Source organism: Bipolaris sorokiniana, assembly GCF_000338995.1.
Source record: "Bipolaris sorokiniana ND90Pr unplaced genomic scaffold COCSAscaffold_17, whole genome shotgun sequence".
Lineage (NCBI taxonomy): Eukaryota > Fungi > Ascomycota > Dothideomycetes > Pleosporales > Pleosporaceae > Bipolaris > Bipolaris sorokiniana.
In genome coordinates, this window is record NW_006911911.1 from 304,977 (window position 1) to 330,964 (window position 25,988).

At 51.9% G+C, this 25,988-nt stretch overlaps 12 protein-coding genes across 12 annotated transcripts; 7 read left to right on the forward strand and 5 right to left on the reverse strand.

Moving 5' to 3' along the window:
- Nucleotides 1-286: 286 nt before the first annotated feature.
- COCSADRAFT_30696 (uncharacterized protein) lies at nucleotides 287-1,160 on the reverse strand (the record flags this gene model as incomplete). The annotated part of the gene is made up of 2 exons (XM_007706623.1): nucleotides 287-596; nucleotides 847-1,160. The coding sequence occupies 2 exons, from the start codon at nucleotides 1,158-1,160 to the stop codon at nucleotides 287-289; spliced, it is 624 nt and encodes a 207-aa protein (XP_007704813.1).
- A 1,023-nt stretch (nucleotides 1,161-2,183) lies between these two features.
- COCSADRAFT_175780 (uncharacterized protein) lies at nucleotides 2,184-4,640 on the forward strand (the record flags this gene model as incomplete). Its single annotated transcript, XM_007706809.1, has 3 exons — nucleotides 2,184-2,435; nucleotides 2,987-3,197; nucleotides 4,366-4,640. The coding sequence occupies 3 exons, from the start codon at nucleotides 2,184-2,186 to the stop codon at nucleotides 4,638-4,640; spliced, it is 738 nt and encodes a 245-aa protein (XP_007704999.1).
- A 118-nt stretch (nucleotides 4,641-4,758) lies between these two features.
- Nucleotides 4,759-6,448, reverse strand: COCSADRAFT_256308 (uncharacterized protein). The gene has a single exon (XM_007706810.1). The coding sequence runs from the start codon at nucleotides 6,356-6,358 to the stop codon at nucleotides 4,877-4,879; it is 1,482 nt and encodes a 493-aa protein (XP_007705000.1). The 5' UTR covers nucleotides 6,359-6,448; the 3' UTR covers nucleotides 4,759-4,876.
- Nucleotides 6,449-6,631: 183 nt separating this feature from the next.
- Nucleotides 6,632-8,188, forward strand: COCSADRAFT_41102 (uncharacterized protein). The gene is made up of 2 exons (XM_007706660.1): nucleotides 6,632-7,028; nucleotides 7,090-8,188. The coding sequence occupies exons 1-2, from the start codon at nucleotides 6,739-6,741 to the stop codon at nucleotides 8,084-8,086; spliced, it is 1,287 nt and encodes a 428-aa protein (XP_007704850.1). The 5' UTR covers nucleotides 6,632-6,738; the 3' UTR covers nucleotides 8,087-8,188.
- A 27-nt stretch (nucleotides 8,189-8,215) lies between these two features.
- COCSADRAFT_41104 (glycoside hydrolase family 61 protein) lies at nucleotides 8,216-9,381 on the reverse strand. The gene is made up of 2 exons (XM_007706661.1): nucleotides 9,002-9,381; nucleotides 8,216-8,895 (listed from the first exon to the last, which is right to left on the reverse strand). Exons 1-2 carry the CDS (start codon nucleotides 9,204-9,206, stop codon nucleotides 8,411-8,413), a joined length of 690 nt encoding a protein of 229 aa, XP_007704851.1. The 5' UTR covers nucleotides 9,207-9,381; the 3' UTR covers nucleotides 8,216-8,410.
- Nucleotides 9,382-9,407: 26 nt separating this feature from the next.
- Nucleotides 9,408-9,829, reverse strand: COCSADRAFT_256333 (uncharacterized protein). The gene has a single exon (XM_007706811.1). It carries the CDS (start codon nucleotides 9,687-9,689, stop codon nucleotides 9,429-9,431), a length of 261 nt encoding a protein of 86 aa, XP_007705001.1. The 5' UTR covers nucleotides 9,690-9,829; the 3' UTR covers nucleotides 9,408-9,428.
- Nucleotides 9,830-10,010: 181 nt separating this feature from the next.
- On the reverse strand, nucleotides 10,011-14,290 carry COCSADRAFT_194025 (glycoside hydrolase family 85 protein). The gene is made up of 4 exons (XM_007706812.1): nucleotides 13,335-14,290; nucleotides 11,940-13,281; nucleotides 11,413-11,654; nucleotides 10,011-11,361 (listed from the first exon to the last, which is right to left on the reverse strand). The coding sequence occupies exons 1-4, from the start codon at nucleotides 14,039-14,041 to the stop codon at nucleotides 10,206-10,208; spliced, it is 3,447 nt and encodes a 1,148-aa protein (XP_007705002.1). The 5' UTR covers nucleotides 14,042-14,290; the 3' UTR covers nucleotides 10,011-10,205.
- Nucleotides 14,291-14,424: 134 nt separating this feature from the next.
- Nucleotides 14,425-15,772, forward strand: COCSADRAFT_41106 (uncharacterized protein). The gene is made up of 5 exons (XM_007706662.1): nucleotides 14,425-14,550; nucleotides 14,631-14,689; nucleotides 14,744-15,022; nucleotides 15,073-15,329; nucleotides 15,386-15,772. Exons 1-5 carry the CDS (start codon nucleotides 14,526-14,528, stop codon nucleotides 15,420-15,422), a joined length of 657 nt encoding a protein of 218 aa, XP_007704852.1. The 5' UTR covers nucleotides 14,425-14,525; the 3' UTR covers nucleotides 15,423-15,772.
- A 189-nt stretch (nucleotides 15,773-15,961) lies between these two features.
- Nucleotides 15,962-16,963, forward strand: COCSADRAFT_41107 (uncharacterized protein). The gene is made up of 2 exons (XM_007706663.1): nucleotides 15,962-16,334; nucleotides 16,402-16,963. The coding sequence occupies exons 1-2, from the start codon at nucleotides 16,294-16,296 to the stop codon at nucleotides 16,781-16,783; spliced, it is 423 nt and encodes a 140-aa protein (XP_007704853.1). The 5' UTR covers nucleotides 15,962-16,293; the 3' UTR covers nucleotides 16,784-16,963.
- Nucleotides 16,964-17,273: 310 nt separating this feature from the next.
- On the forward strand, nucleotides 17,274-20,671 carry COCSADRAFT_41108 (uncharacterized protein). The gene is made up of 6 exons (XM_007706664.1): nucleotides 17,274-17,668; nucleotides 17,734-18,553; nucleotides 18,658-18,698; nucleotides 18,750-18,943; nucleotides 18,993-19,018; nucleotides 19,074-20,671. The coding sequence occupies exons 1-6, from the start codon at nucleotides 17,637-17,639 to the stop codon at nucleotides 20,616-20,618; spliced, it is 2,658 nt and encodes an 885-aa protein (XP_007704854.1). The 5' UTR covers nucleotides 17,274-17,636; the 3' UTR covers nucleotides 20,619-20,671.
- Nucleotides 20,672-21,103: 432 nt separating this feature from the next.
- On the forward strand, nucleotides 21,104-23,050 carry COCSADRAFT_203669 (uncharacterized protein; the record flags this gene model as incomplete). Its single annotated transcript, XM_007706813.1, has 3 exons — nucleotides 21,104-21,167; nucleotides 21,221-21,866; nucleotides 21,902-23,050. 3 exons carry the CDS (start codon nucleotides 21,104-21,106, stop codon nucleotides 22,929-22,931), a joined length of 1,740 nt encoding a protein of 579 aa, XP_007705003.1. The 3' UTR covers nucleotides 22,932-23,050.
- A 281-nt stretch (nucleotides 23,051-23,331) lies between these two features.
- Nucleotides 23,332-25,703, forward strand: COCSADRAFT_203670 (uncharacterized protein). Its single transcript, XM_007706814.1, has 2 exons — nucleotides 23,332-23,965; nucleotides 24,011-25,703. The coding sequence occupies exons 1-2, from the start codon at nucleotides 23,382-23,384 to the stop codon at nucleotides 25,536-25,538; spliced, it is 2,112 nt and encodes a 703-aa protein (XP_007705004.1). The 5' UTR covers nucleotides 23,332-23,381; the 3' UTR covers nucleotides 25,539-25,703.
- The last annotated feature ends 285 nt before the right edge of the window (nucleotides 25,704-25,988 follow it).

Consider the following 25,988-nt stretch of genomic DNA (forward strand, 5'->3'; position numbering starts at 1 on the left):
CTCACAGTCACGGCCACGATCGTCGACAAAGATGACAGTATCCGGGGCGTGTTTCCTGCAGCGCTGCCCTCTGCTGGCCAAGGCAGCGAATCAAGGCGACACACAAGCGGTGAACAGCCTCAGGGATTCGCGCAGACGGTTCGGGTTCGGACGAGGTCAAGCGCCATGACATGGAAGATCTGCAGCATGCTCGCCCTGCTCCGGCTATCTCTGACGCCAGACGCGTCGCTACCGAAGCCTTGCGAACGGCTGACTTCATTGTAGCGGTGCATACATGGTGATGTGTTCACGCCCGAGGGCTGCCAACGGCCACTGTGGCTCCACGCCCTGCAATATCTGCCTCGACGGCTCCGGTCAAGCCCCCCCACTGTGGGCTGTGAGCGCCCGGCGATGCACTAGAAGCATGCCATGGCATGCACAGAGGAGCGGTGAACTGCGGTGAACTGCCGGCCATGCCATGGGCGTGACGTCTAGCTTGGATGGAGCCGTCGTTGCTTCGGCCTGACCCGTATTCGACCTGGCCTTGCCGGTTGTGTGCTGTGTGCTGTCCTGCTCGGTCTCGTGCCCAGGACGGAGCCACGTTGTGCTGCCCTGCCCTGTACTGTACTATACGATGACATCTATCCCATCAATCCCGCCTTGCCAGTGCAGTCCAGTGCAAACATGCGACGGCGACAACGACGACGACGAGGCGCCGCACTGCCAGGTCATATCTGCGTGCGCCGCCCCCAGAACACGTCCGCCCACCATGCCCCATTGCATCACTACCTCACTGCCAGGCCAAGGGTTCGGATGATGCGCATTAAGCGGTGAGGCCTGTCTGTCTGGAGCCGTGCATGCACATACGTTGTTGGTTTGCTATTCACGGATGGCCACTGTGAGGTTGGCGGAGACAGATAGAGCACGCCCCCTCTCTCCTCTCGGCCACGGCCACGGCCACGGCCACTTGGGGACGGGCTTAGACGTGCATTAGCCATGAACAGCGTCCCCGTGCGTCCGTGAACGCTCGAGTCAAAGGGGAAAAAAGGGCTTTTCATCGGCGACATACTTGAAGCACCCGCTTCTTCCCTCCGGCGGATGCTGCAATACCTGTCTGCACCGGTCCGGCATGCCATAATCAGATTCTCACACAAAAGCCCATCATAGTCTGGGCCTGCCATGCTCTCTAATAACCCGCTGTCCCTGTTGGTTTGTGTCTACGCTTGTACATACTTGACAAGTAACCATCTAAGCATGTCTGGACATATACGCCTGGCTCTGCCGTGTCACAGCCGCCATGTCTTGTCTGGCTGGCCACTTTCTTGGCTCGATGCGGATGCACACGTAAATCTGTCGGCGCAGCACAATCCTAACCTCCTCTGTCTATATACATGTACTTGGATGGAAACACAAGTATACTTGGACAACTTGGGCATGGCATACAGGGGAGCGGTGAGCCGAGTGCAAGCGCCGGCTGCTTTCTTCACCACTGCATTTATCACGTAGTATATGTATCAATGTAAGTACTACATAAAAGACGCCGACACCTCTACCCTCGACGGCCGTCCGTCCCTAAAACAGTGCCGGTGCAATATGATTCTGCCTTGGCTGGACAAGCCATGGTTTCGGGCAGGCAATCAGAGCCGACGAGCATTGGCGCGCGTTCCTCGACTGCACAGCAGCGCCTCTTGGACCGAGTGACCCGCGCAGAGATATTGCCAACGCATGGCGCGGGATCGTCGCTGCAGCTCCCACGGTGACAAGAGCAATGATATGAGCGCGTGGGGTCGGCGTGGGCAACGGGCGTTCGTCATGTGTTCAGAGACATTCACTCGAGTTGGAGTCGCGGGCCTTGGCGCTCGCTTCACATGCCCAATCCGGCGGCCCTGCACACCCCCAGCCCTATCCAATGCCCTCTTTTCTGCACTACTCCAACTCACGCACCCTCAGCCCGCATAGCCAGCGGGTCACCTGTCAGGACCAGACAAGTCATCCATTCCCCCACTGGCTTCGCTCGCTGCCAGCCTGCCAGCACGCCAGCACTGCGGTTGCTGCTGCTGCTGCTGCTGCTGCTGCTGCTGCTTGCTGTCGCATAACCGCTTTTAGCCTCGCCCGCCACACCATTGGCGCTCCCCTCACTCCTCATCTCGCTCTACTAACTCCTGCACTCTCGCCGCCTGCCTAGCTTGCTCTCGCTGGCCATCATGTCTCTTCAAAGCGCGGCAGACGTGCCGCTTCTCATTAGCTCCCCCAACTCGTCCTCTGAGCGTCGCATCTCCCCCTCGTGGACAATTGCCCATCTCAAGACACGCCTCGAGCCCATCACCGGCATTCCCGCAGCCTGTCAGCAGCTGTCCCTACGTGTGGCATCACAGGACCCCGTTGCTCTCGTTGCTGCAGACGAAGAGAATATCCAGCTTGCTGCCTTCCCGCTGCAGCCGTATGCCGAGATCACCGTAAGTGCTTCTTCTCCTTCTTATTGCATAGCTACTGCTAGCCTTGTCCTTGACCCGTTTGATATGCTGTCCTCTCGCCGTCTGCCACATCTCCTTGCCCTTCCTCCCCCCCCGGCTTGGCTCCCTACTCCCCTTGAAACTGCTCTACTTACTCGGTACGTGCATGTACTGTGTCTTCTCTCTTCCTATTCGCTGCTGCGTGTGGCCGCATATCCTGTCCTGCCCCGCAATGCACAGTCTATCTTTGTCAGCCTGGCAGTCGCGGGAAAATCCATCCTTCGGCTCCTCCGCCGTCGTCTGCCCACTTGTGAGCACGGAGCCGTTGGGATGTGCTGAGCAGTGCGTCTCCTGACTCCAATTGCGCAGCTCTTGTTCTCTTGCCTATTTGCTCTCCTTTTCTTTTGCTCGGCGCTTCGGTCCCATTTGACACTTCATCTTGGCTCACGACACAACCTCTGCACTGACCGTTCGGCTCCATAGTTCTTCTGACAGGCCTCTGCGAACAAATCAGTGCGCGTACATGGCCTCTCGTGTTGACATGCAATCTCTAGGTTGTAGATACGCGTCCACCCGCTGCACGTACAGACTTCAATGACCTGTCCGCCGTTGACAAGTATGAGATGCCGCCGGCAGAGTACGAGCATCGGACCGATAGTGTTCTTGCATGGAAGAAGGCTCAAAAGCTTGGGCGATTTGATCCAAACGCTCCCAGCATAGAACAACAAAAGATCCGCGCCTCAGAGCGTGAAGTAGAAGAGAGAGGTAAGCGTAACCGTCTCCTTTGCACGTCTCGGGCCACGTACTCGTACGACAGTGGTGGCTGTGTTCTTAAAAAAGCAATTCTGGGACCAATTGACAATTGCGGGTATTGCTCTGGTTCAACCTACTCCTACACCATTCCTCCACGCGTAATGTACATGCCTCAAACGGTTCCCAAAGCCGCGGCTACACATTTCCGACTCCAAGGCCTCGCCACAGACATCATGTCAGCAGGTTTCATTTAGTCATGAGGCATCGACAAGGAAGTAAGCATGTCAGACAAACACTTTCTAGACCTGATGCCGTCTCACCGAACCGGTCGTACAAAATATACTCTTTTCAGCAGCCTGCATGAGACCCTGGGCCCCCTTTGGCCAGGGGCCTAATACCATCTGCGACGGGCGTCTGGACACATCCAATCGACAATAGTAAACTGGCAATCGAGTATTGCAGGTTTCGGTTGCCTCGGGGGATCGTTTATATCTCTCGCTTTATCACTCTCGCCTCGCTTCCCGTCCCGCTGGGAGCTAAGGATCGGAACGAGGCTCCCCGAAACTCAAAAGCAATGATAAATCTGCCTGTCACCACACTCATGCTCAAAACTTCCTTGGCTTGATACTTGGTCGCCACAAGCCACGCCTGCAACGAGGAATTGAATGCCTGCAGCAACATGGTGATGGTGCTTGGCGGGTGGCAGGGCCTGTATCAATTGTCGCGCGCTACAGCCTTGAGGCTTGTATTGGAGCGAGGATATCGCTTGTGCGTCTAGACAATCAACGCCGCAGCGCATCGCGGCTGGAACATGCCGCCGGTTCCGCTTGTGCATTGTCAGTTCGTGACCATATCCCCCGTTTAGGTCTCAGCGCCCCTCACAACGGGCGCTTCACATGTGGCAACTCTGTGTGTGTGTGTGTGCCAAAGGAAGCAGATTGGTGGCTTGGGACCCGCGCGACACAAAAAGTTCAATCACTCCGGAATCATCTCGCTCGATTATCGTCGCTTCCATTCGCTCCTTTGTACACAAGGTTGAGGTTCAAACTGAGTTCGGCTCCGCTCAATAGCAAGGGGGTCGCCACTTTTATTTTCGCTACTCATGGGCAAATCCGGACATACACTTTACTGACTGACCCACACCAATACTCGAAGAGCGATCACTGACAGATCTCCCTAGGTCTATCTGTATCGAGTCGCGTCCGTCTACTACCCGAGTCGGATGCACGCCGCGGCACAGTGTCATACATTGGGTTGATCCCAGAGATCCCAGGCATAGGTGTCTGGGTGGGGGTCACTCTTGACGAGCCGACGGGGAAGAATGATGGTTCCGTCAAGAGCAAGCGATACTTTGAGTGTGGTCCTAACTATGGTGTGTTTGTACGGCCTGAGCGATGCGAAGCTGGCGATTTCCCGCCTCTTGACATGGGTGATGAGGATCTTGAGGAGTTGTGAGGTCATGCATTCTGCTCAAGGCCTACCACATACAACATATGCAAAACCTTTGATGCTTGCAGCAAACCAATATCACACATGTATTATCCCCGGACGTTGTACATTGAGATCCACCAACCTACATCTACTTGAAATCTTGGAATCAAAAACATGACAAAACATCGGAACACAAAGACCTTGGCACTACCTCCCCCCTGTGAACCACACAACCCCCCCAGCCCATCCAACACACTTTGCTACAACGGCAAAACCCACTCGCCCTCATTCCTCGGCTTAGCAAGACTACTCTGCTCCCTCTTGACAAACCGCCCATACCTCTTGTCCCCCTTCAGTCCCCCATTCTCCCTATCCCACATCACCCTTCCCCTCAACACCGTATATCGCGGCCACTGCGTCATCACCCTCCCCTCAAACGGCGTATAATCCACATCATGATGCAACATTTCATTCTTTAGCTCAAACGGCTCCATCTTCCCCTCCGGATACCACACCACGACATCAGCATCCGACACGCCCTCCCTCAACGCGCCCTTCCGTGGGTAAAGTCCATAAAGCTTGGCCGGGTTCGCCGCTGTCAATTCCACGAATTTTGGGAGGTCAAGGCGATCCGCGCCGAGTGTGAGTGCGAGTCTTGTTTCGATGCCTGGGCAGCCGTTGGGGATGTATTTAAAATGGCCCAAGGGGTACTCGGGCGAAATGCTAGTTTTCTTGCCGGAAACGGAGTCGTTGTAGCGAAAGGGACAGTGGTCCGATGATAGTATTGTAAACGTTCCGTTTGCCAGTCCGTCCCAGATGGCGTCGCAGTCTGCTTCGCTGGCACGAGGTGGGGGGGAGCAAACGCATTTTGCGCCTTCGAAACCAGGGGCGGCGAGGGATTGAGAGGTGAGGAATAGGTATTGTGGACAGGTTTCTGCGTAGATTGGTAGACCGCGGTCCTGCGCGGTTTTGATGTGAGATGTTGCGGTGGGGGTGGAGACGTGGACGATTAGGATGGGGGTGTCCATGAATTCGGAGAGGGAGATTGCACGGTAGGTGGCTTCTGTCTCTGCCATGGGGGGATGTGATGAGCCGTGGTATTTTGGGGCGAAGAGCTGGCGCTTTTCGAGTTGCGCAGTCATCCAGTCGATGACTTGGCCGTTTTCGGCGTGGATCATGGTAGTGATGGAGTGTTTGCGGGCGTGGAGGAGGATGTCGAGGATTTGGCCGTCGTGGAGTTGGAGGGCTTCGTAGGTCATGTAAATTTTTAGGGAGGAGATGCCTTCGGTGCGGAGGGTTGGGAATTCTGATAAGGCTTTTTCTGAGGGGTTGCCGACGATGATGTGGAAGGAGTAGTCGATATAGCAGTTGTCTTTTGCTCGTTCGTGAGTTGCGGCTAGGGTGTCGAGAAGACTGTCTTCTGTCTTTTTTTGAGGCGCAAATGTTATCATGGTTGTTGTGCCTCCGCATACGGCTGATCGGCTGCCTGTCTCATAGTTATCTGCTGTTGATCCCTGGCCGAATAATGGAGGTTCTTGGAGATGGACATGTGCATCTACACCTCCTGGCATCACATATCCGCCCTCAGCATCTATTGTCTTTGTTGCTTTGGCATCTCCTAGGCCCCCTCTTGGGACTACCTTTGCGATCTTCTCATCCTTGATGGCGATATCCAACTCTTGGATATCTGTTTCCGAAACCACTACTCCATTGATGATGAGTAAATCATATTCGGCTGCCATTGTGTCTCGGCCTTTCTCAATCCTTTGAATCGAATAACAAGAGAAGTAGAGCGAACAAAATCATTCGAAGATACATGTCGTCGGCTATCGTGGTAGTTGTAGGAAAGCTAGTCCAAGATAGTGAGGTGCATATCTCAACCCCTCACCCACATCTGCCCCACCTTTGCTCCTCCACACCTTATCAGCGGCTGAACACGTAGAGTTGGAGTAAGTAAGCATAATGTGCGGAGCTCTGTACAGTCATATAATTCTGTCATACCCAGTAAACACACGTTTTTCGGCTCGATGTGCGTTGAAGAGCGTTGGACCACTGTTTATATACTACCGCCTTTGAAGCCATAACATCATTGAAGCACCAAAGCTTGCATAAAGTCGTCAAAATGACTTCAAGTTCTCTCAAGATCAACGGAGACAGACTGAACAGTACTCTACAAGATACTTGTACACAATATGGTGCTCTTGCAGCCCCTTCAACGGGCATGTGCCGTCTCACTCTCACCCCAGAAGATCAAGCCGCACGAGACTGGCTAGTGGCAGAATGCAAGAGCCTGGGATGCGAAATCAAAGTTGATCAAATGGGAAATATTTTTGCAATTCGTGGAGGTACAGCTAAGGACAAGAAGCCAATTGGTATGGGCAGTCATATGGATACACAACCTGCAGGCGGGAGGTACTAGCACACTCTACCACATCAACGACCAAGTCTAAGAAACCTACTGAACGAACCTCAGATATGACGGCATCCTAGGCGTCCAAGCCGCCCTCGAAGTTCTCCGTACCCTCCACGAAAACAACATCTCAACCCACTGTCCCCTGGCCTTGATAAACTGGACCAACGAAGAAGGCGCCCGTTTCCCCGGCGCAATGATGTCCTCTGGCGTCTGGAGCCAGCACTCCAGCACCCCCCTCTCCACCTGCTGGTCTATCCTCGACACCGACGGTATAACCATGAAAGACGCTCTCCAGAGCATAAATTATCTCGGCGAAACTCCCTGCTCCCACCTCGACAACTCCCTCCACTGCCACTTCGAACTCCACATCGAGCAAGGCCCACTTCTCGAGCGCGCCCAAAAAACCGTCGGCGTCGTCGAAACTGTCCAGGGAATGCAGTGGTACGCCGTCCGCGTGCTGGGGAAAGAAGGACACTCAGGTACCACCCCCATGCCTGACCGCTCAGATGCGCTGGTGACGGCTTCGCGCCTCATCACCGCCGTCCGCGACACAGCACTACACACGGAACTCGGCGTTGCGACCGTCGGCGTTATAAAAAGCGATACCGCATCTCAGGCTACTATTCCCGCAGGCGTGGCTTTTATAATCGATATAAGATGTTCCACTGATGCCTTAGTGGCACAGCTTTCCAACGCTATTTTCGCCGCGTTCGATAAAATCATGACCGAGGAAACGAATGGCACGAGCTACAAGGTACAGCGGACGTGGGGGCTTCCAGAATCAAAGTTTCATCCGCATTGCATCGAGGCTGTGCGGGGCGCGGCGGTCAAGCTTGTGGGTGAAGACCAGGTCATGAGTATGATGAGTAGAGCGGGCCACGATAGTGCGTGGACGAGTCGCGTGGTACCTACGAGTATGATTTTTGTGCCGAGTAGAGATGGGATTAGTCATAATCCTGAGGAGTATACGAGTCCCGAGCATTGTGCGTTGGGGGCGCAAGTGCTGCTTGATGCGGTGTTGGCGTATGATGAGATGGTTGCAAAGGGGGTTTGTTAGAGGAAAGGATAAAAAAATGGGGTTAGCAAGTGAGGGAGGGATATGAGGAGAAGAAGAAGAAGAAGAAGAAGAAGAAGAAGAAGAAGAAGAAGAAGAAGAAGAAGAAGAAGAAGAAGAAGAAGAAGAAGAAGAAGAAGAAGAAGAAGAAGAAGGTATTCCCATTTCAAATGGCATATATGTGGTATGTAAAAATGGTCCAAGCAATATGGAGTTGAAGAAGTTTTATGTACAAAAAATCTCTCCCCGTTGTGTAAAAGTCTCAATTCACCAAACCACCGCAATCTCCCCGTCTCTTTCGTTCACAATCGTGTGTATTCAAGTTTCCTAACCGGAGTAGACAGCGGGGCCAGGGCTGACGTACTTGAAGCTCGAGTCGTAGATAGCCTTTGTGAAGAGCGGGTCGCTGAGCTTGTAGGCACCGGGGAAGCTGACACCAGAGGGCGTAGCACTGCCTCCTCCAGTAACCTTGACCTGGAAGCAGCTGACGTAGGGCTGAGGGCTTCCAACGCCGGCGTGTAGGGCAATAGCCTCAGCGCGGACAAGGTAGTCACCAGAGGCAATGTTCTTGGGAACAGTGAAGGAGCGCTTGCCGCAGTTTGCGTTGAGGATCTCAGTTCCCCATGAGGCGGTGGTACCAGTGTATCCGTCCTCGGCGACCTTGAAGAAAGAGCCGGAGCTGGCGGTTTTGGCATCGCTGACCTTGGCCATGTAGATAAGAACCGGGCCGTAGTGGTTGCCGCCGATGGCAGGCTGCGAGCATGAGCGCGCGCCGGGCTGAGCGTGCATCTCAACAGTCAGGGAAGTACCGGCTGAGTTTGATGTTAGCCAATATCTATTGCATAGTACCAAGGGCAGAATCGAGATGGTGTTGTTCTCCTCTTCTTGGAGTGGAGGTTTGGGGATATTGAGACTTACCAGCAACTTCACAGACACCGGATGAGGCAGCGGGACCACGACCACAGAACATGTCGGATGAAGACAAGCTGTTGATGGGGCTGTTATCCTTGACAGTACGCGTGCAGCTGGTCGCCTTGTCCGTGCTTCCAACCCACAGTTGCTGCCATGTCGAGTGGGCAGAGGCGGTGGTCGCAGCAGCGAGGAAGATGGTGGAGTACTTCATGATTGCGATGGAGAGTTGATGTGAGAGTGTTTGAAAGTGATCGTCTGTGTCGTGCTGTTCAACTTCAAGGCAGAAGGCTGCTCTTATTTATTCCTCATGCTGCTGAACGCCCCATCTTGCTGGCTGACACCGAGCAATCTAACAGCAACGGTTTTGTCCCGGGCCGTCATACCAGTAGCACTACTCCACCAAGTATCTCGCCAATCCCTGATTCTGCGTGACTTATGGCTCTAATCCATTGTTTGTCACACATGTAGATTGCGTCGCTCCAACCAAGCTTTCTTGGCACCTGTCAGGAAGCGCGTGCTCATCAGCACTCAATTTACACCCATGTTTACTATTCGCCGATGCAGCACTCCACGCCCCGGAATCTGCCTGATTGGGCACGGCATTCGTTTTTGGGTCGGGTGTTGCATCAACCGGCGTCGTTTCGGATGCAGTGGTGCCCCGCAATATGAGGCTGGATTTATTAGGCATGGTCATTTGGACGACACCGTTGTGGCTATGGAAGACACCGGGTAAGCGATGTAATCTGATTTTTCATTGATGCCAGGACACCCAAGCCTTGGAGGCTCTATGCGCAGTCTTCTTCTGTCAACTTGTTGTAGTCGACAAAACGGAGCGTGTCGATTGGGTAAGTCAATATCCTAGACATGCGGCGCGCACTAGACCCACCTCATCCATATTCGAAACATATCAAAGCCACTATAGCACCATTGGTCGCCTCTGTGTTATCCACGCCTAGACGAGATCTTCCGGCTTCGAGGCCGACACGCCGGTCTGCGAACAAGTCAAAGATGCAAAAGAACGTCATTAACGGAGGCTTTCATTTCTAGTGCGACCGGATTAGATTGGATATTTTCGCATTCCTACCTGCTGCTGCAACCCCTTAGTCGTGTCCCGGGTTTCATTGGCGCCTCTTCCGTACAACAGTGGCGACGGCGGCGCCAATCTATCGTGCTGCACGATCGAGGCGAAACGTGACCTTGTCTATGCTCTCTATGCCTTTGCAGTCTTGCCAAAGTAGTTGGCAAGTGTGTTTTTCTGTGTTGGCTTCTCCTTCCTAGTGGCAGGTTCCGTCTTCTTCGTACGCTCTCCCACGCCCATCAATTTCTTGAACTCTTCCCACTCTTGCTTCCCCACAATACCACCACTAGCCTCTTTATGTCCTCTTGCAAAGCTCTCTCCCAGTCTTGCTCTCAGGTCTTTGTCACCAGCAACAATGCCCTCAAGCTTCTTGATAATGTCTATCTTCTCCTCTCCTTCCCTCGCCCGCGCACATTTAGCAACCCGACACGAGAAATTGACTCTGTCTGGAAGATAGCCCTCGTTCGCACACATCACAATCTCTAGCTTGTTTGACTTTAAAGTACCCGACCAGCGGGTTGCGATGACGGGATGAATCTGCGCAGCCGAGGATATCGACAGTAGGGCAATAGTAGCGTCCGCGGAGAACATGGGCGGTGTATGCGTACAGCGCTCGGTTTCACGTCGTACCTCCAAAGACACGTTACGAAGTTTCTCGTCTCTGACAATTGAGCCAGGACTTTCTGCAGAGAGCACTGCGGCCCACGCATCCTCGACATTATAAGCTGCCGACCGTCTCGGCGCATTGACTAAGGCTACGGCGTCGTTGATCGCCTTCTTCGTGTGTTGTTTGAAAGTGGCCGTCATATCTGGAAATGGTAGCTCCCACTTAATGGTACCTCCTAGGTCGCCGTGGGTTCCCAGTGCTGCAAGCCAGGAGATCTTGCCATTCAAGTCCGCATGCAATGGCAGGCAGATGTTGTATGTCAAGAGGGCACTCGTTGCAACAGGAGGACAATCATGAGCCGTGACATACTCGGCACCTTCTGGGAAACCCCCTTCATCTGCAAAGTGGTGATCTATAACGAGACATGTATGTGGGGAGTCAATCAGTGGCGGACTCTTTCTGCTGCCTTGATCCAGGACAAAGATATACACTGGTGATCTAGCGATAAGAGCTTCCTTTGTACTTTCATCATGGACGTTAGAGCCTTTTGGAGGAAAGTACACCGATATATGATCAGATGATAAACCAAGAGTAGTGAGTGTATGGTACAATATAGCACCCGAAGAAAGGCCGTCTGCGTCCTTGTCTGGTATTATGATAGTTGGCTTCTGAGCAATAGCACTGTCGATCATGAGTAAATCATTGTGAGACTTTTAAAAAATTGCGGCCTACCACTCTTTGATAATCGTCCGCGCACGTTCGATTTGTTCGTGTCTGGCGGGCCAAACTATCTCACCATTTTCATCCTGTCTCGATTGAGCAAGGTGATAAGCAGGTATCTCAACCTTTGGTCTCTTCGACTTGGGGGGTGATGTTTCTTTTTCATGTTTACGCTTCGAGGGGCTCATTGTGAATGCGGACGCCTGAAGCCGTCGGGCTTGTGGTGCCATGAAGATAGATGTAGACAGACGTAGCTGATAAGAAACCCGAGGCAATTTATTAGACAATCTCACTAATCGCTGAGCGAGCACTCTCATTATTTAGTGGTATAATACACGACAAGCTGAGATGCGACGCTGAAAAGTACCTCGTAGTCGATGACGTCGTTGACGCACTAGTCTATTCTTAGCCCAACCACCTAGTATTTGGACATATACTTGGGCGCATTGTGTAGAATTGTTAAATGTTGAAGCTCTGTCAGCTTAAGGTAGAGGTAGCTTGGCACTGCTCTTCGCGAGTGTTTGCCCGTCGAAGCCTACCCCAACGAGCTCAAATTCCACAGTCAATCCCGCATTCTTCTCAACGAATTGTTTGTTCAGAATATGATCCAATGCATATGCTTTACCCAGCATTCTTCCGTCCGTATAAATGAAGAAGTGCGAGAAAGGCCCTGTGATTTTGCTACAGGGAATTTTGTTGTCTTTCCAATTGGCTCTTCCATGATCCTTGAAGCTCCAAACCAGCTGCATGCGCTCACAATCTCCTTCACCTCGATTTTCAAGCTGCATTTGGTCGATAGAGAATGAAGAAGACGTTTGAAAAGTAGAAATAGGCATAATCCTGACACTCATGATGTTCAGCAACTGCGTAGTCTTGCCTCGAGCAGTGCCGATTGAGCCTTTCAAATGAACCCCAAGCTCTTGGATGCGAGAGCCAGGCACCAAAGACTTCAGTGAGCATACTGTTCGCTGAACTCCTTTCCCGGATGTGATGGTAATAAAATGAACAGAACCTGGGGTTCGAATGTAAAAGCTGACAATACTATGGTCAGCCGGCAATGACGCATTGTCACTGTATATCTCAGCTTGTAAAGATCCATCTGCGGGCATGTCGAGTTTGAATAGTGGAAGCCAGACTTCTGTCGTGTCATCACTATTTGACTGATTTTGCATGGCCTCGATTACCAAGCGGGGAGTACTTGAGCTGTTGTCTAGACGGTGCCAAAGCTGAATAGCTTGATGTCTGTCTCCGAAAATAGCCGGACGTGGAAGAATGGACTGACTACCTAGTTGTGCATGGGTGCTACAGCCGCCGAATAGATCGTTTGATGCGTCATCATGCGTAGCAAAAGCACGGGTGAAGTCAGTGTAGAAGAAGTTTTCAGAACCAGCCACACGCTCTTTCGCATTCTTGAGGATTGCAAAAGCCTCATTAGGCCGATGACGCGACAAACAATCGCCGCAAGAGCAGTCCATGTCACGCGGAAATGAGGTTCCTTGCCAGACTGTACGTTCAGCGTCACGCCCTTTTCCAGGAAAATGCTCAAAGGACCACGCTGGGGCAAATATGCCTGCTGAAAGCCCTAGGTCGGCGAGCTTCGCCACAGCAACACCAGTGTTCGTGCCCCCTCCCCCATATTCTGGATAAGTAATACGTGGGTGAGTGAAACTCGATTTGTTCTGCGCCCACACATCAATGCCAAAGAAAATGTTTTTGGGCGAAATTTTGCTTGACAGGGCAAGCTGTAGCGAATTTTCAGCTTCAGTATCTTTCCAGCAGTAGTTTGTGAGTATGCTTCCACAGGCCGATGCGAACTTGATGTTGGACGTGTTCAGTGCATTTTGGTACGATATCTTGTTCGAAATAGTGAGAGCATCATACCTAAAACACTGTTATACTGTCCTAATGACTTGAAAGACGGAGTTTGTGCCTACCATATAAGCCTCATTGCACCGCCCATTTCGGCTCTCAGCTGGCAAAGAAAGGCTTTAAGGACTTCAGGGCCCCAAACATCATTCGAAAATCGTTTTTCAATGTTCACAAGCCAGCCGTCGAAGCCATAATGCCCAGCAATTCTTGCTAAAGTTTTTGCCAAAGGAAAACTCATGTTTTGACCGTCACGTGTGTGCTGTAGGAGACACTCAGAGCCCTCAGTCTGTGGCTCAACTAGGAGTGTACCTAGAACTTCGACGCCGTTGCGATGAAGCGTATTCGTCCACGTTGGTGGAGGTATACATACAAGCTTGTGTGAGAAGTAGATGAATACATCGACAAATTGAAGATATTCACAGGAATAGAGCTCCACGTCAACACCAGTCGCCTGCACGCTCTCATAATCATGGTAGTTTCCGGAGTAATCATGGATCAAGAGAACATCTGCTTTACCGGGGTCATCGTTTGTGCTCCTATCCTCTGTTCGTATGCGTGGCGTGTTGGCTCTTTGAAAAGAGTCGCAGTCATCTTCTGTCCATGCCTCTAGTTGATCAAACGTGTCGAAGTAAGCGAAGCCCTTGAGTCGATCTAGATCGCGTTGTTTGCGTCTCTCCTCAGGCGTTGGCCCTGTGTCTGGTGCGGGGAACAAATGGCGATATCCATCACGAATTGGCCGGAGGATATCTTTCCACCCCAGCAAGTAGGCCATTGCAGCGCAACGCCGGAGGTGGTCGTTCTGCTCTTGGTTATTTTTGGGCTCTCCAGATGTGTGAGAGCTAGCTTGGATCACTCGTGCAGGGATCTATTGATGGTTCGAATCATAGCAGCTGTGTCAGATTCCAGCTGTATCCAAGGCAAACAACGCTGGCAGTCCACGTTCTGACTGAATTGCTGTAGTAGAGGTCTCTTGGGTCTATGTTATTGATAAGGCAAAAATGGCCGTAGATGTACCGTGGAAGGGTGCGCGTTGGGTATGCGAACCACTGCGGGAGCGGCGACGATCGGAGGTGACGTTCCTGGCAGGGGTCGGGCTTGGCAGGCAAGGGCTACGTAGCTCCATCCGTCCTTACGTACAGAGAGCTGTCGGAACGTGTCTTTTTATGTGAGAAAGTGCGAATCTCCACACTCACACCACCTCTTGTCGCCAAACATTTGTTGCTTTCCTAGAAGCGCCCAGCGACACGCCCGCCGCCATGATGAATCTTTTCCGACTTTTGGGTACGCAGAATGGAGAGCGAGGGCCGTCGCGACCAAGACGGCGCCCGCTGGAAGATCATGGCATTGCTGACTTTGCGCAGGGGATTTGTCCCACTTACTCTCCATCTTGATTCTGCTGCACAAGATGAAATCGTCGAGTGTACGCTGAATCATCTACTGTCCCGCGCAAAGATTCGAGCTAACGTGTTCTTAGAGCGCCTCTGGTATCTCTTTCAAGTCGCAATTCCTTTACCTGATCGTCTATCTTACGCGTTACGTCGACCTGTTATGGACCTTTTACGAGCCCAAATCCCTCTACCTGACCGTGTTCAAAACCATCTTCATCAGCACGTCCGCCTACACCGTCTACCTGATGCTCAATGATTACAAGCCGACCCACGACCCGAATTTAGATACGTTTAAAGTTCAGTATCTACTGGGAGCTAGCGCTGTACTGGCCGTCTTGTTTCCATACAAGTACACGTTTTCCGAGGTATGGCATGTCCAAGTACCGCCAAGGAGTTGTGTTAACCAAGCATACAGATTCTCTGGGCTTTCTCCATCTGGCTAGAGTCTGTCGCGATTCTACCGCAGCTTTTTATGCTTCAGCGGACGGGCGAGGCGGAGACAATTACAACGCACTATCTTTTTGCACTCGGCGCGTACAGAGCGCTGTACATTCCCAACTGGATCTACCGCTACTTCTTTGAAGTACCGAAGTTCTACGACCCCATTGCCGTGATTGCGGGTATTATCCAGACCATTCTGTACTCTGATTTCTTCTACATTTACTACACAAAGTAAGTAGTTTGGTTTTTGTTGATGAATGGTCAGATGACTAACCAGCGGTTACCAGGGTCATCCAAGGCAAGAAGTTCAACTTGCCCGTATAGACGGACGACGAGCGCTGCTCTCTTTCTGCTGCCGGCGGCCGAATACGGCGTCACTTTGGCTTCCTGTACTGGTATATCTACTTAGGGAGGCGTTTTCTGGGCATTTTGGTGAATGGACGAGGATGCAATTGGGTTGGGAAAGGTGCACGGGAGTTGCCTAGACGGATGTTGTGCACGTTGGGTGACGTAAGGAAACGGGCTATATGGAGCTCGCATCAAGATACCAATGACTGTGTGTATTGAGACTTGGCAATGAAACATGTTGATCTACTGTCTACTGTGTACTATGTAGCTGGTCAAGGCACGTGATATGTGAGACTGCCAAGTCCGACTCGCTGCACACTGCGGACGAATATGTAAGCTAATACATTGTTATGAGCATTCTCATATCCCGACATGCTCACCGTTGTTAGAAGTGGACGAAACGCGCATGTATCAGAGTAATGTCGCGTCACAAAGTCTGATTGACAAGGCTGAAGCACGTGAGGCAGTGCATACCTGTATGCATGCAAGCGCCATTCAGCGACGGCGGCAGGAGGGCTCGTCCATCAACCGACCCTAGCCCGCCGCCAGCAACTCAGCACGATTTCATCTCACTGGCAACCTGCCCGCCCTGTTTTGCCCTCATACCACGTATTAATATTCTCACTCGCTGTTTTACATTCACCACACGTCTTTCACCGGCTGCATATTCGTCACTATTGTTGCCTAGTGATAAGAACGCAGAGCGTCTAGTGCCTCGACTGCCATCTTTCTGTAGACCGCTGCTCTGCATCTCAAGCGACTCGTGAAGGCGACTCGACGCCCTCAAATAGCATAGCGCGCGTGCGCGCCTGGCAATCGACTCTGTCCTCATCTTGAAGACGCAACAATGTTTTGTCTGCGAAGCTGGATACCAGTGCTTTTCTTCTTGTAAGTAAGGCGTCTTACCGCCCCCTCTCGACGGCGGCGCTGTGCACATACTGACTGTCGTGGCCAGACTGCGAACTCATGCGTCTCCCGTCTACCTTGTCCTCTTCATATCGGCTACGTACTTCCTGAACCGACCGTGTGTGTATTGCTCGCTACTCCTTTTCATTCTTGTCGTTGCGCTCTTCGACTTCCACACGCCATGGTTTGATGCGCCGCTGTCGGACAGCGCGGAACTGGCGCTCAATGGCACCGCGTCAGAAACAGCTGGAGTACTGGCACAGGCTGCGAACCACACAGCACAGGTCGTGGTCAAGGCTGCGGTGGAAGGAGTCAAGGGAAAGATTGGACTGGGCCAGGCGAGCGACGCGCAGAGTTACGAATGGGTCAAGGGATTGCTGGGGAAGAAGGAATGGCGGATTCAATGTCTCGATGTGCTCATCCGAGTCTGAGCAAAGAGAAGTACAGCACGTGGCAGCCTACGTGTGGAAATGCAAGTATTTGTGCGGCGTTTTGTGGTCAGACAGCTTGGTTGGCGTGGAAAAGACATCACTGCATGACTAGGCGTGGAACTGAAGCATTTGCATGGCGTAACAGGGATTGCCACGATACAAAAACACCATTTACTACCATTTTCCTGAGTCGCGTCTGCACATGATGTATGAATGAATGCAGCATAGGAGAGCAGAGGGTGACAATGGCGAGGGTTCACCTGCCTGGCCAGGGGTGGTGGCGGAGGACATTATCTGGAATGCCTCCACCCACCCGTACCAGCGCAGTCAATGACGCGCATGTCACATGTCGAGATAATAGCTACTCTCGCACTCGCCATAGCGATGGATGCGTACTAGCAGACGCATCTCAAGCACCCCGCGCTAAACACGCCGCCGCAGGGATCGTCTCGAGAGGTGGGGCATCCGACATGCCGCACGCCTACCTTCCCCTCTCAGTCCTCATGCGTCGTCTTGTGCCATTGAAACCCGCTCTTGAGTAATCTTGCCCCTCGTTTTGCCCTCCAAACTGGCTGCCCTCTCTACCTCTGCGAGACTCTGCTCTCGACATCTGGTTCGTGCCCGGCTCGACACCAAACACACTTCGCGTCTGCTGCTTACGGGCCCACTTTCATCTCTTACTTCGCCCTACCTTTGCTCAGCCCACCTTGAGCGCTCCAGAAGCTTTTCATCAGCAATCAAACAGCTCTACCCTAACCCTCGTACCCAATTGAGACCACGTCCCCGGTCTGCAGTAGCATTCAGCATCCAAAAGAGGCTGTGTCAAAGCGAGGTTACCAGCAGTTTCGCAAACATGGCTTCAGATCGCGATGTCCTCCCAGCATGGTCAGTAAATTGCATTGCGTTCTGCCCATTATCAGGGAGAAGAGAAGCTGACAATTGTTTGATAGGGCCAAGCCATCGCACTATGACCTCTCCCTCTACGACCTCGAATTTGGCGGCAAGTTTGGTTATCACGGAACCGTCAAGATCAACACAAAGATTACCAAGGATGACGGCTTCAGCACCCTCGTTCTCAACGCACACCAGCTCAAGCTCAAGAGCGCTGAGTTGAAGGCTGGCGACAAGACATACCCTGCCAAAGACTTCAGCTACGATGAGAAGAGGCAGCAGGTTACGCTGAACTTTGGCGACAGTATCACCTACACTGGCGAGACTGTGCTGGAGATCCAGTTCCAGGGCGCTGTCAATAACGTCATGGCTGGTTTCTACCGCTCCAAGTACAAGCCCAAGGGCGAAGTTCCTGCGTCTGTAGCTAAGGACGACGAGTTTCACTACATGTTTAGCACCCAGTTCGAAGCTTGCGACGCCCGCCGTGCCTTCCCTTGTTTCGACGAACCCAACCTCAAGGCTACGTTTGACGTCGAGCTTGAAGTTCCCAAGGACCAGGTTGCGCTCAGCAACATGCCCGAGAAGGAAATCAAGCCTAGCAAGCGGGACGGTTTCCACACTGTTGCGTTTGAGAGGTCACCCATTATGTCGACATACCTCTTGGCGTGGGCTATTGGTGACTTTGAGTACGTCGAGGCTTTCACCGAGCGCAAGTACAACGGCAAGAACATCCCAGTCAGGGTCTACACGACTCGCGGCCTGAAGGAGCAGGGACGTTTCGCCTTGGACAACTGCCACAAGATTGTGGACCACTTTTCCGAAATCTTCCAAATTGATTATCCTCTTCCCAAGGTCGACCTGCTAGCTGTTCATGAGTTTGTAAGTAAAACCGCGGAGTGCACCGAACATTGCGTTGACTCTTCAGCCAATTATACGTGCAGTCTCTCCCCCATAGTTGCGTAAAGCTGACCTTTGTTTTCTAGTCACACGGAGCCATGGAGAACTGGGGTCTCATCACCTACAGGTAGGTCTTAGAAATCCGTATGACTTGGATATAGTATTAATACAGCTTCAGAACTACCGCAGTACTTTTCGACCCTGCGACGTCTGCAGACAGCTACCGAAACCGTGTAGCCTATGTTGTAGCTCACGAGCTTGCCCACCAGTGGTTCGGCAACCTTGTCACCATGGACTGGTGGAGCGAGCTATGGCTCAACGAGGGTTTTGCTACCTGGGTCGGATGGCTCGCTATTGACCACCTTTATCCAGGTATGACCTCTTCATGAAGTTTTAGAATTTACGCTAACGAAGAGTTTAGAGTGGAATGTCTGGGGACAGTTTGTCGTACGTCACAAATCTCGAGGTATCTACTCTACTAGCTTGCTGACAATTTTCCCAGACTGATTCCGTGCAACAAGCTTTCGCTCTTGACGCTCTGCGCACCTCTCACCCCATCGAAGTACCTGTATACGACGGCCTAGAGGTTGACCAGATTTTCGATCATATTTCTTACCTGAAGGGATCTTCCGTCATTCGCATGCTGAGTGCTCATCTTGGTGAGAAGGTCTTCTTGCAAGGTGTTGCCGACTACCTCAAGGCCCACCAGTACTCCAACGCAACCACCAACGATCTATGGTCTGCCCTGAGCAAGGCCTCTGGCCAGGATGTCAACAGCTTCATGGACCACTGGGTCCGCAGGATAGGTTTCCCTGTCGTCACTGTCGCCGAAGAGCCTGGCCAAATCGGACTTCGCCAGCAACGCTTCCTTCTCGCCGGTAACGTTAAGCCGGAAGAGGACCAAACTACTTGGTGGATCCCGTTGGGTCTTCACACTGGTGACTCACCCTCTACGGCGTCCGTTCACGGAACCACTGCCTTGACGCAAAAGGAAGACACCGTCCGGGATGTCAGCCAGGGTTTCTACCAGCTCAATAAGAACCTTACTGGCTTCTACAGAACTAACTACCCTCCGGACCGCCTGAAGAAGCTTGGAGAAGCCCGCGATCAGCTCACTGTACAAGACAAGATTGGTCTTGTTGGTGATGCATATGCCAATGCTGTAGCTGGATACGGCTCTACTGCTGGCCTTCTCGCACTAGCAGAGCGCTTCCAGGATGAATCCGACTACCTTGTTTGGTCCCAAATTCTTACCAACATCGGTAACGTCCGAAGCGTGTTCTCTGGTAGCGAGGATATCAGTGAAGCTTTGAGGAAGTACCACCTCAAGCTCATTACACCGGCTGTCGAGAAGGTTGGATGGGAGTTCAAGGATGGTGAGAGCTACCTTGTCGGTCAGCTGCGCGCTAGCCTTCTCCTATCTGCCGGTATCGTTGGCCACCAGGCTACTGTTGACGAGGCGCTGAAGAGATTCGACGCGTACGTCTCTGGTGGAGACAAGAAAGCCATTCACCCTTCGCTCCGCCGCGCCGTCTTTTCCACGGCTATTAAGAACCGTGGTGAGCCAGCGTTCAAGGCTGTGCAGAACGAATACCTCAACACAACATCCATTGATGGCAAGGAAATCTGCCTGGGCTCTCTTGGTCGTGTGCAAACACCTGAGCTTGCGAAACAAGTCATGGACTTTGTCTTCTCGGACGCCGTAGCTATGCAAGACAAGCACTCGCCAACCATTGCTCTTGCGAACAACTCAAAGGTACGCGTGCAAGTATGGCACTACATCCGCGACAACTGGGATTCCAAGGTTCATCCAGCACTCTCTGGAAACCCTGTCGTTCTAGAGCGCTTCCTGAGATTTGGTCTCAACAAGTTTACCGATGCTGCTGTCGCGGACGACATTCAGAAGTTTTTCTCCGACAAGGATACCAGAGGTTACAACAAGGGTCTTGAGGTTGTGGATGACACGATCCGCAGTTATGCTGCCTATGCTGCACGAGACGAGAAGGTCGTGCGGGAGTGGCTGAGTGCAAACGGCTACCTGGGTTGACTAGATGCGAAGCTGTAGATTGGTTGATTCTTGAAGTGATAACCTCGACCTGAAATTTGTACAAGAGGTGTAGTATGTAGATGAATCTAAAAAGAAGATTTGGTCTAGAGCGAGATTGAAACTTGATATATCGCTAATGCTACCTTCCTGATTGTTAGACGGACGTAGTCGATCACCGTCACCTCGGCTCATCCAGCCGGCTTATCTTATCAGACACTGATACGGCTTGCGTCGTACCCCGTTCTTGCTTCCTTCACATGCAGGCACATGTCGTGCGACGTATCATCGCGTGGACACGATGACTAAAAGAATGCAAATGCTTTTGGGGATACCTACCTATCGAGTGCCCGATAGCCCGCATATCCTTCAGTCCAATTGTGGCTTGTCCAAGGCTTAGCGCTTGTTTCCCCAGAACATGATTATGTTTAAATCTAAGGCGGCTCTTGGTAGTGCTTGGAAGCTTAAAACTGCTACAACTAGGTAAGATGGAAAGCCCTGAGATGCCTGTAGAACACATTGACGTCCTGGTGGTAGGCGGGGGGCCAGCTGGTATGTAGACAGCCCTCCGTTTTGATGCCAACGTCTCTAAGGTTCTCAACCAGGCCTCATTACCGCGTATCAACTTGCACGCAATCTTGACCGTTCAAAATACCGAATCAAAATTATTGAGAAGCATGTCAAGTCATCACAAGACCAGTATGGCCGTGCCATCACCCTCTTCCCCCGCAGCTCAGAGATGCTCGAGCAGCTCGGCCTTGCGGACTCTCTCGCCCAGCAATGCTTCGCCTGCCGTAAGACGGCCAATTACGACCAACATGGCAATGAAATTAAGGGCAGAGGCTGGGCATTTATGCAAAACATGAAAGATACAAAGTGGGACTTTGCCCTAGTACTGCGGCAAAAGTACCAAGAAGATGTATTCCGGACCGCAATGAAGAAAGAAGGCGTCGAACTACAAGCACCGTATACACTGGTCGATATCCAGGTACCACAAGATGTCAAGCCCTGCGGATACAGAATTCTAGCCACGATTGAGCACAGCGAAACAAAAGACCAAAGCATGTTAAAATGCCGCTACCTAATCGGTGCCGACGGCGGCAAATCCTTTGTCCGTCGCACCCTCAACATCCCTTTTGACGGCACCTCCACCGAAGACAAATGGATCCGCATCGACGGCGTCCTCGAAACCAACCACCCCAAACCCCGTACCTACTGCGCCATCGAAAGCCCTACGCATGGAAATGTCCTGTGGGCGCCACACGCATCGGCTTCACTTTTACGAGCGAGCGCCAAAAAGCGTACGATGAATTCACCCAGGACGCCGCTGAAAAGAAAGCCATCGAAGCCGTAAAACCTTTTTCCATCCGCTTCAAACAGGTGGACTGGTGGACTATCTATGTAGTAGGCCAACGCATCGCTCGCTCCTTCTTCGTACACGACTGTATCTTTCTAGTGGGTGATGCATGTCACACTCATAGCAGCGGAGCAGCTCAAGGCATGAACACTGGGATCCACGATGCCGTCAACCTAGCTTGGAAGTTATCACTTGTGCTGAAAGGCGTAGCGTATCCGCATATTCTGAACTCGTATGAGGCAGAGCGTCTACCGAATGTGCAGCGTTTGATTAAGTACGATAAGGGCATTGCACGGCTTATGACGATGCAGTTGCCAGAGGGGTGGAAGGGGGATCCGGGTGCGGATCCGAATGAGGTTCTTGGTATGGTTATGGCGGAGGTGGCGGAGTTTAATAGTGGGTTAGGGATTTTTTATGAGGGAGATGGGTATTTGAATGTTGGTACTTGTACTGAGGGCATGGCGCATGTGTCGAGGGCGGTGCGGGCTGGGCATCGGGCGCCGGATATTGAGCTCACTAAGCCGGGGACGTGGGAGGGGACGAGGTTGCTGGCTCAGACGCCGAATTTTGCGGGTTTCTATGTGTTGGTTTTTACGGGGGAGGTGGAGGGGTCGAGGAAGTATCTTAGGGAGTTTGTGGGGGCGTTGGGGAGAGTGCCGTGGTTGAGTGGTGGTGAAGTGCCGATGTCATGGATTACTGTTATTTCTAGACGGGGTATGTCGTCTGCTTATGAGGCTTTGGGTGGTATGATGCCGTTTGGACGTGTCTTTTATGATGAGGATGGCAGTGCGCTTGCAAGGTATGGGGTTGATAAGGAGAAGGGTGGGGTGTTTGTCTTAAGGCCAGATGGATGGGTGGGTATGGTTTTGGCACTAGATGGATCTGCTGGAGAGAAGCTTGAGGGATATTTTGCGAAGTTCTTGGTGGGAGTGGGAGACAGAATGGTGGCGAGGCTGTAGACTTGACAAAGACGGGATGAGTGGAAAAGAGAGTATAGAGGATATCTCAAACGTCTTTGCACAATCCTACACTTCGGTTTCCTTCTCTCAGTTACTGATGCAGTGCTTGTCAAAAGGCAGTATATACTATCCTTGAGGTATGTGCTGGCTTTATATCCATATTGCTGGACAGCGAGCGGGCGTAGACCAAGAGCCCTATTTTCATGATTCGACAGTCCTACCCAAAGCTACTAAATCCCAGTTTATCTCTCTTTACGGTATTAATAGGTCTAAAGCTAACACGCGGGTCCATGATCTACGTAGCAGCGGATCATGTCGCTAATCTGCCAAGCCTGCAGGCAAGATGACGTACCCCGCCTGTCGTCGGCGCATCCGCGTCAATCCTCGTCTTTGACCAGGCATGGATTTGTTTTACGTTCCTGAGCCTGGTGTCATACACCTCCCGCAGCCATGTCGATAACCCAACCCCTCACCCCCGCCCAGACACACGCTCTCTTTGATATCCTGATCCACCACCAGGTCTACGCAGAGATTGAAGCCTTCAAATACCCCTCTACCATCGACCAGTATGGCTACCCGTTTCGCAAGGCCGACGGCGTGCAGTCGACAAGCCCGTTGCTGCAGAGCATGCTCAACAAGTTTGCGCTGTGCAACCCCGCCATCAGAAACTTTGGAGAGACGTGGTGGTCCGAAAAGATCCAGACGCTAGTCGCAAAAATGGCCGAAGCCGAATTGAGCGAGAGTTACGACAAGGGCGCTATTGGTAGCAGGAAAGCGCTCGCAACGGCGGCAAGTAGTATTGCCGAGTACGTTGCGAGGGGCATGCTGGGAGGTTACTCGAGGAAGCAGAAGGAAAGCAAGAAAGAGTATGACACCAGCAAACCCGAGGACGTCATTCATGGTTTTGAAGAGCTGGTACACGAGTCGATTTACGGCAATGCTCTCGATGAACTATATGAGAAGGTCAAGGCGACTCCGAAACTCGAAGACCATTCGAGTAGTCTACAAGCAGCGCATGAGTATATGTTGCTGAAGTGAGTACTCGCACGGCATATTCGTACTACTTCTAACAGCACCAGTGCTGCCTCTTTTCTTCACCATGTCTTTATCATGTCACCCGACGGCCAGTACCTTGTCCGCCTCCTCGAGAACCTGCATCGCCTCATTCCATACACCGTAATCAAGCAAACACTGCGCGTTGGCAATGCCGCTACCATGATTAACGGCATGGTCAGGCTGGTCCTGGCAAAGTTGTCTGTGACAGCTATGACTAACTGGATAGGTCTTACCAATAATACAAACGACGGCATGAACCTTTTACAACAAATCATTTCCACAGTGCTAGCATGGGATACATCGGAGTTTCAGAAGCGGGCAACTAAACTCGAAGCATCGCGCAATGCTCCCGATAAGAGGGTTTTCAAAGCAATCAAGACGTTTGTATACGCACAAAGAGAGAAGCATGAGGCTGCACGAAGCCAGTCAATCTCGGAATCTAAGTCGATTGTGGCAGTCATTCTTGAGACCTCCGACCCACCGTACAAGGTTGATGCCGAATCACTCAACGAACACCAACACAGTGTGGCCATGGAGTACTTCAGCACATATCTCTCTATTCGCGACCGCGAGGAACTCACAAAGGTTCTTTGTAAATCCAACCCTGACGTCTTGACTTCTACAATTCGCGACGCCGTCGCAGGCATGGATCCCGTCATCCGGGCCATCCACAATGCCGTTGATCTGTCCGGTACCGTCACTGATGCCGAGGCATTTATTACCGATTTGATCAAGACTGCCAAACCCAAGAAGAAGGGTGGCTACCGAAGCCGAGAGGCTTCCAAATCACGTCCAAGCTCACCAGATCCAGCTAGTATCCTGGATCAGGAAGCAAGTGACGCTCCTACAGTTGAGGAGTTTGTGCAACTGCTCAAGAGGCACGCGCCTTCGATGCACAAGTTCCTACACCAGGTCACCAAGAACGCACCAGATCTTGGGCAGGACTTCCTAGTCTACGCCAAGCGTATATTCTCCGAATTCCAGGTCGACCAACGTGCACTAGAAGCCGAAGAACGAGGCGAGGGTGGCGCAGGAAATATGACGGCACCGCTACACTCTATATTCGAGACTCTGAGCAAAGAAAAGCAAGACGAGCTAAAAGAGCTCCTCGACAAGCACGAACAGCACCTCACAACCCTCAAATCAACATCGCAATCCCGTCTAGAGTCAATCATGCGACCAAAACCCTCATCACAAAATAGCCAAGGCACAACCCATGGCCCGGGCATGTACCTCTCCCGCTGGAACGCCCTCCTCGACAGCACACTCATCACCCCCGCTACCATCCACGGTCCCGTCCGCAGAGGCTGGGAAGTCAAAGGTGAACTTGATGGTAAAGGGTTGAAAACAAATACTACACTACTTAGTGAGAGAAGCAGCAAGCGTGACCGTATTACCGCTATGATGGCGGATGGGACGGGAGACCGGATTGAGAGGAGGGAACGTAAGCGGGATGGACTGGAGGAAGAGAGCATGGAAGTTGTGTGGGAGAGTTTGAGAGATGGCTGGGTAGGGGTTTGTAAGGGCTTGGAAGTTATGGGGCCGGAATAGGGTGGTTTTTTTATTGCACATAGACGGTAAGATGATTAGGGATATATATAAACATAGAGCTTTTGTGTAGTTTTCGCGCTTTTGGATTTGCTAATATATTGCCGTATATAGCTAACACGTAATATTACTACTTACATATTACATGAATCCCGCTTTTATCTCCCGCCGTTCTTTCCTTGTCTTGCAATCTTTGCTTCGTGTCCTTGTTCCCGAACAAAAGACCCGGAAACCTCAATAACCCTCTTTGCCGAACCTTGTGATAATCCGGGTCACCCCGGAACTTACGGGATACCTCTGTATCCGGTTCCCGTGTAAGTAAGTCTTGCCATTTTCTCGTCATATTTCTTGTCATCTTCTTATTTGTATCATGATCTCCCGCGTATATTTCAGGAGGTAAACGGCGGACAAATATATGGACGAAAAGAACTAGAGTTTTGCATTTGAATACGG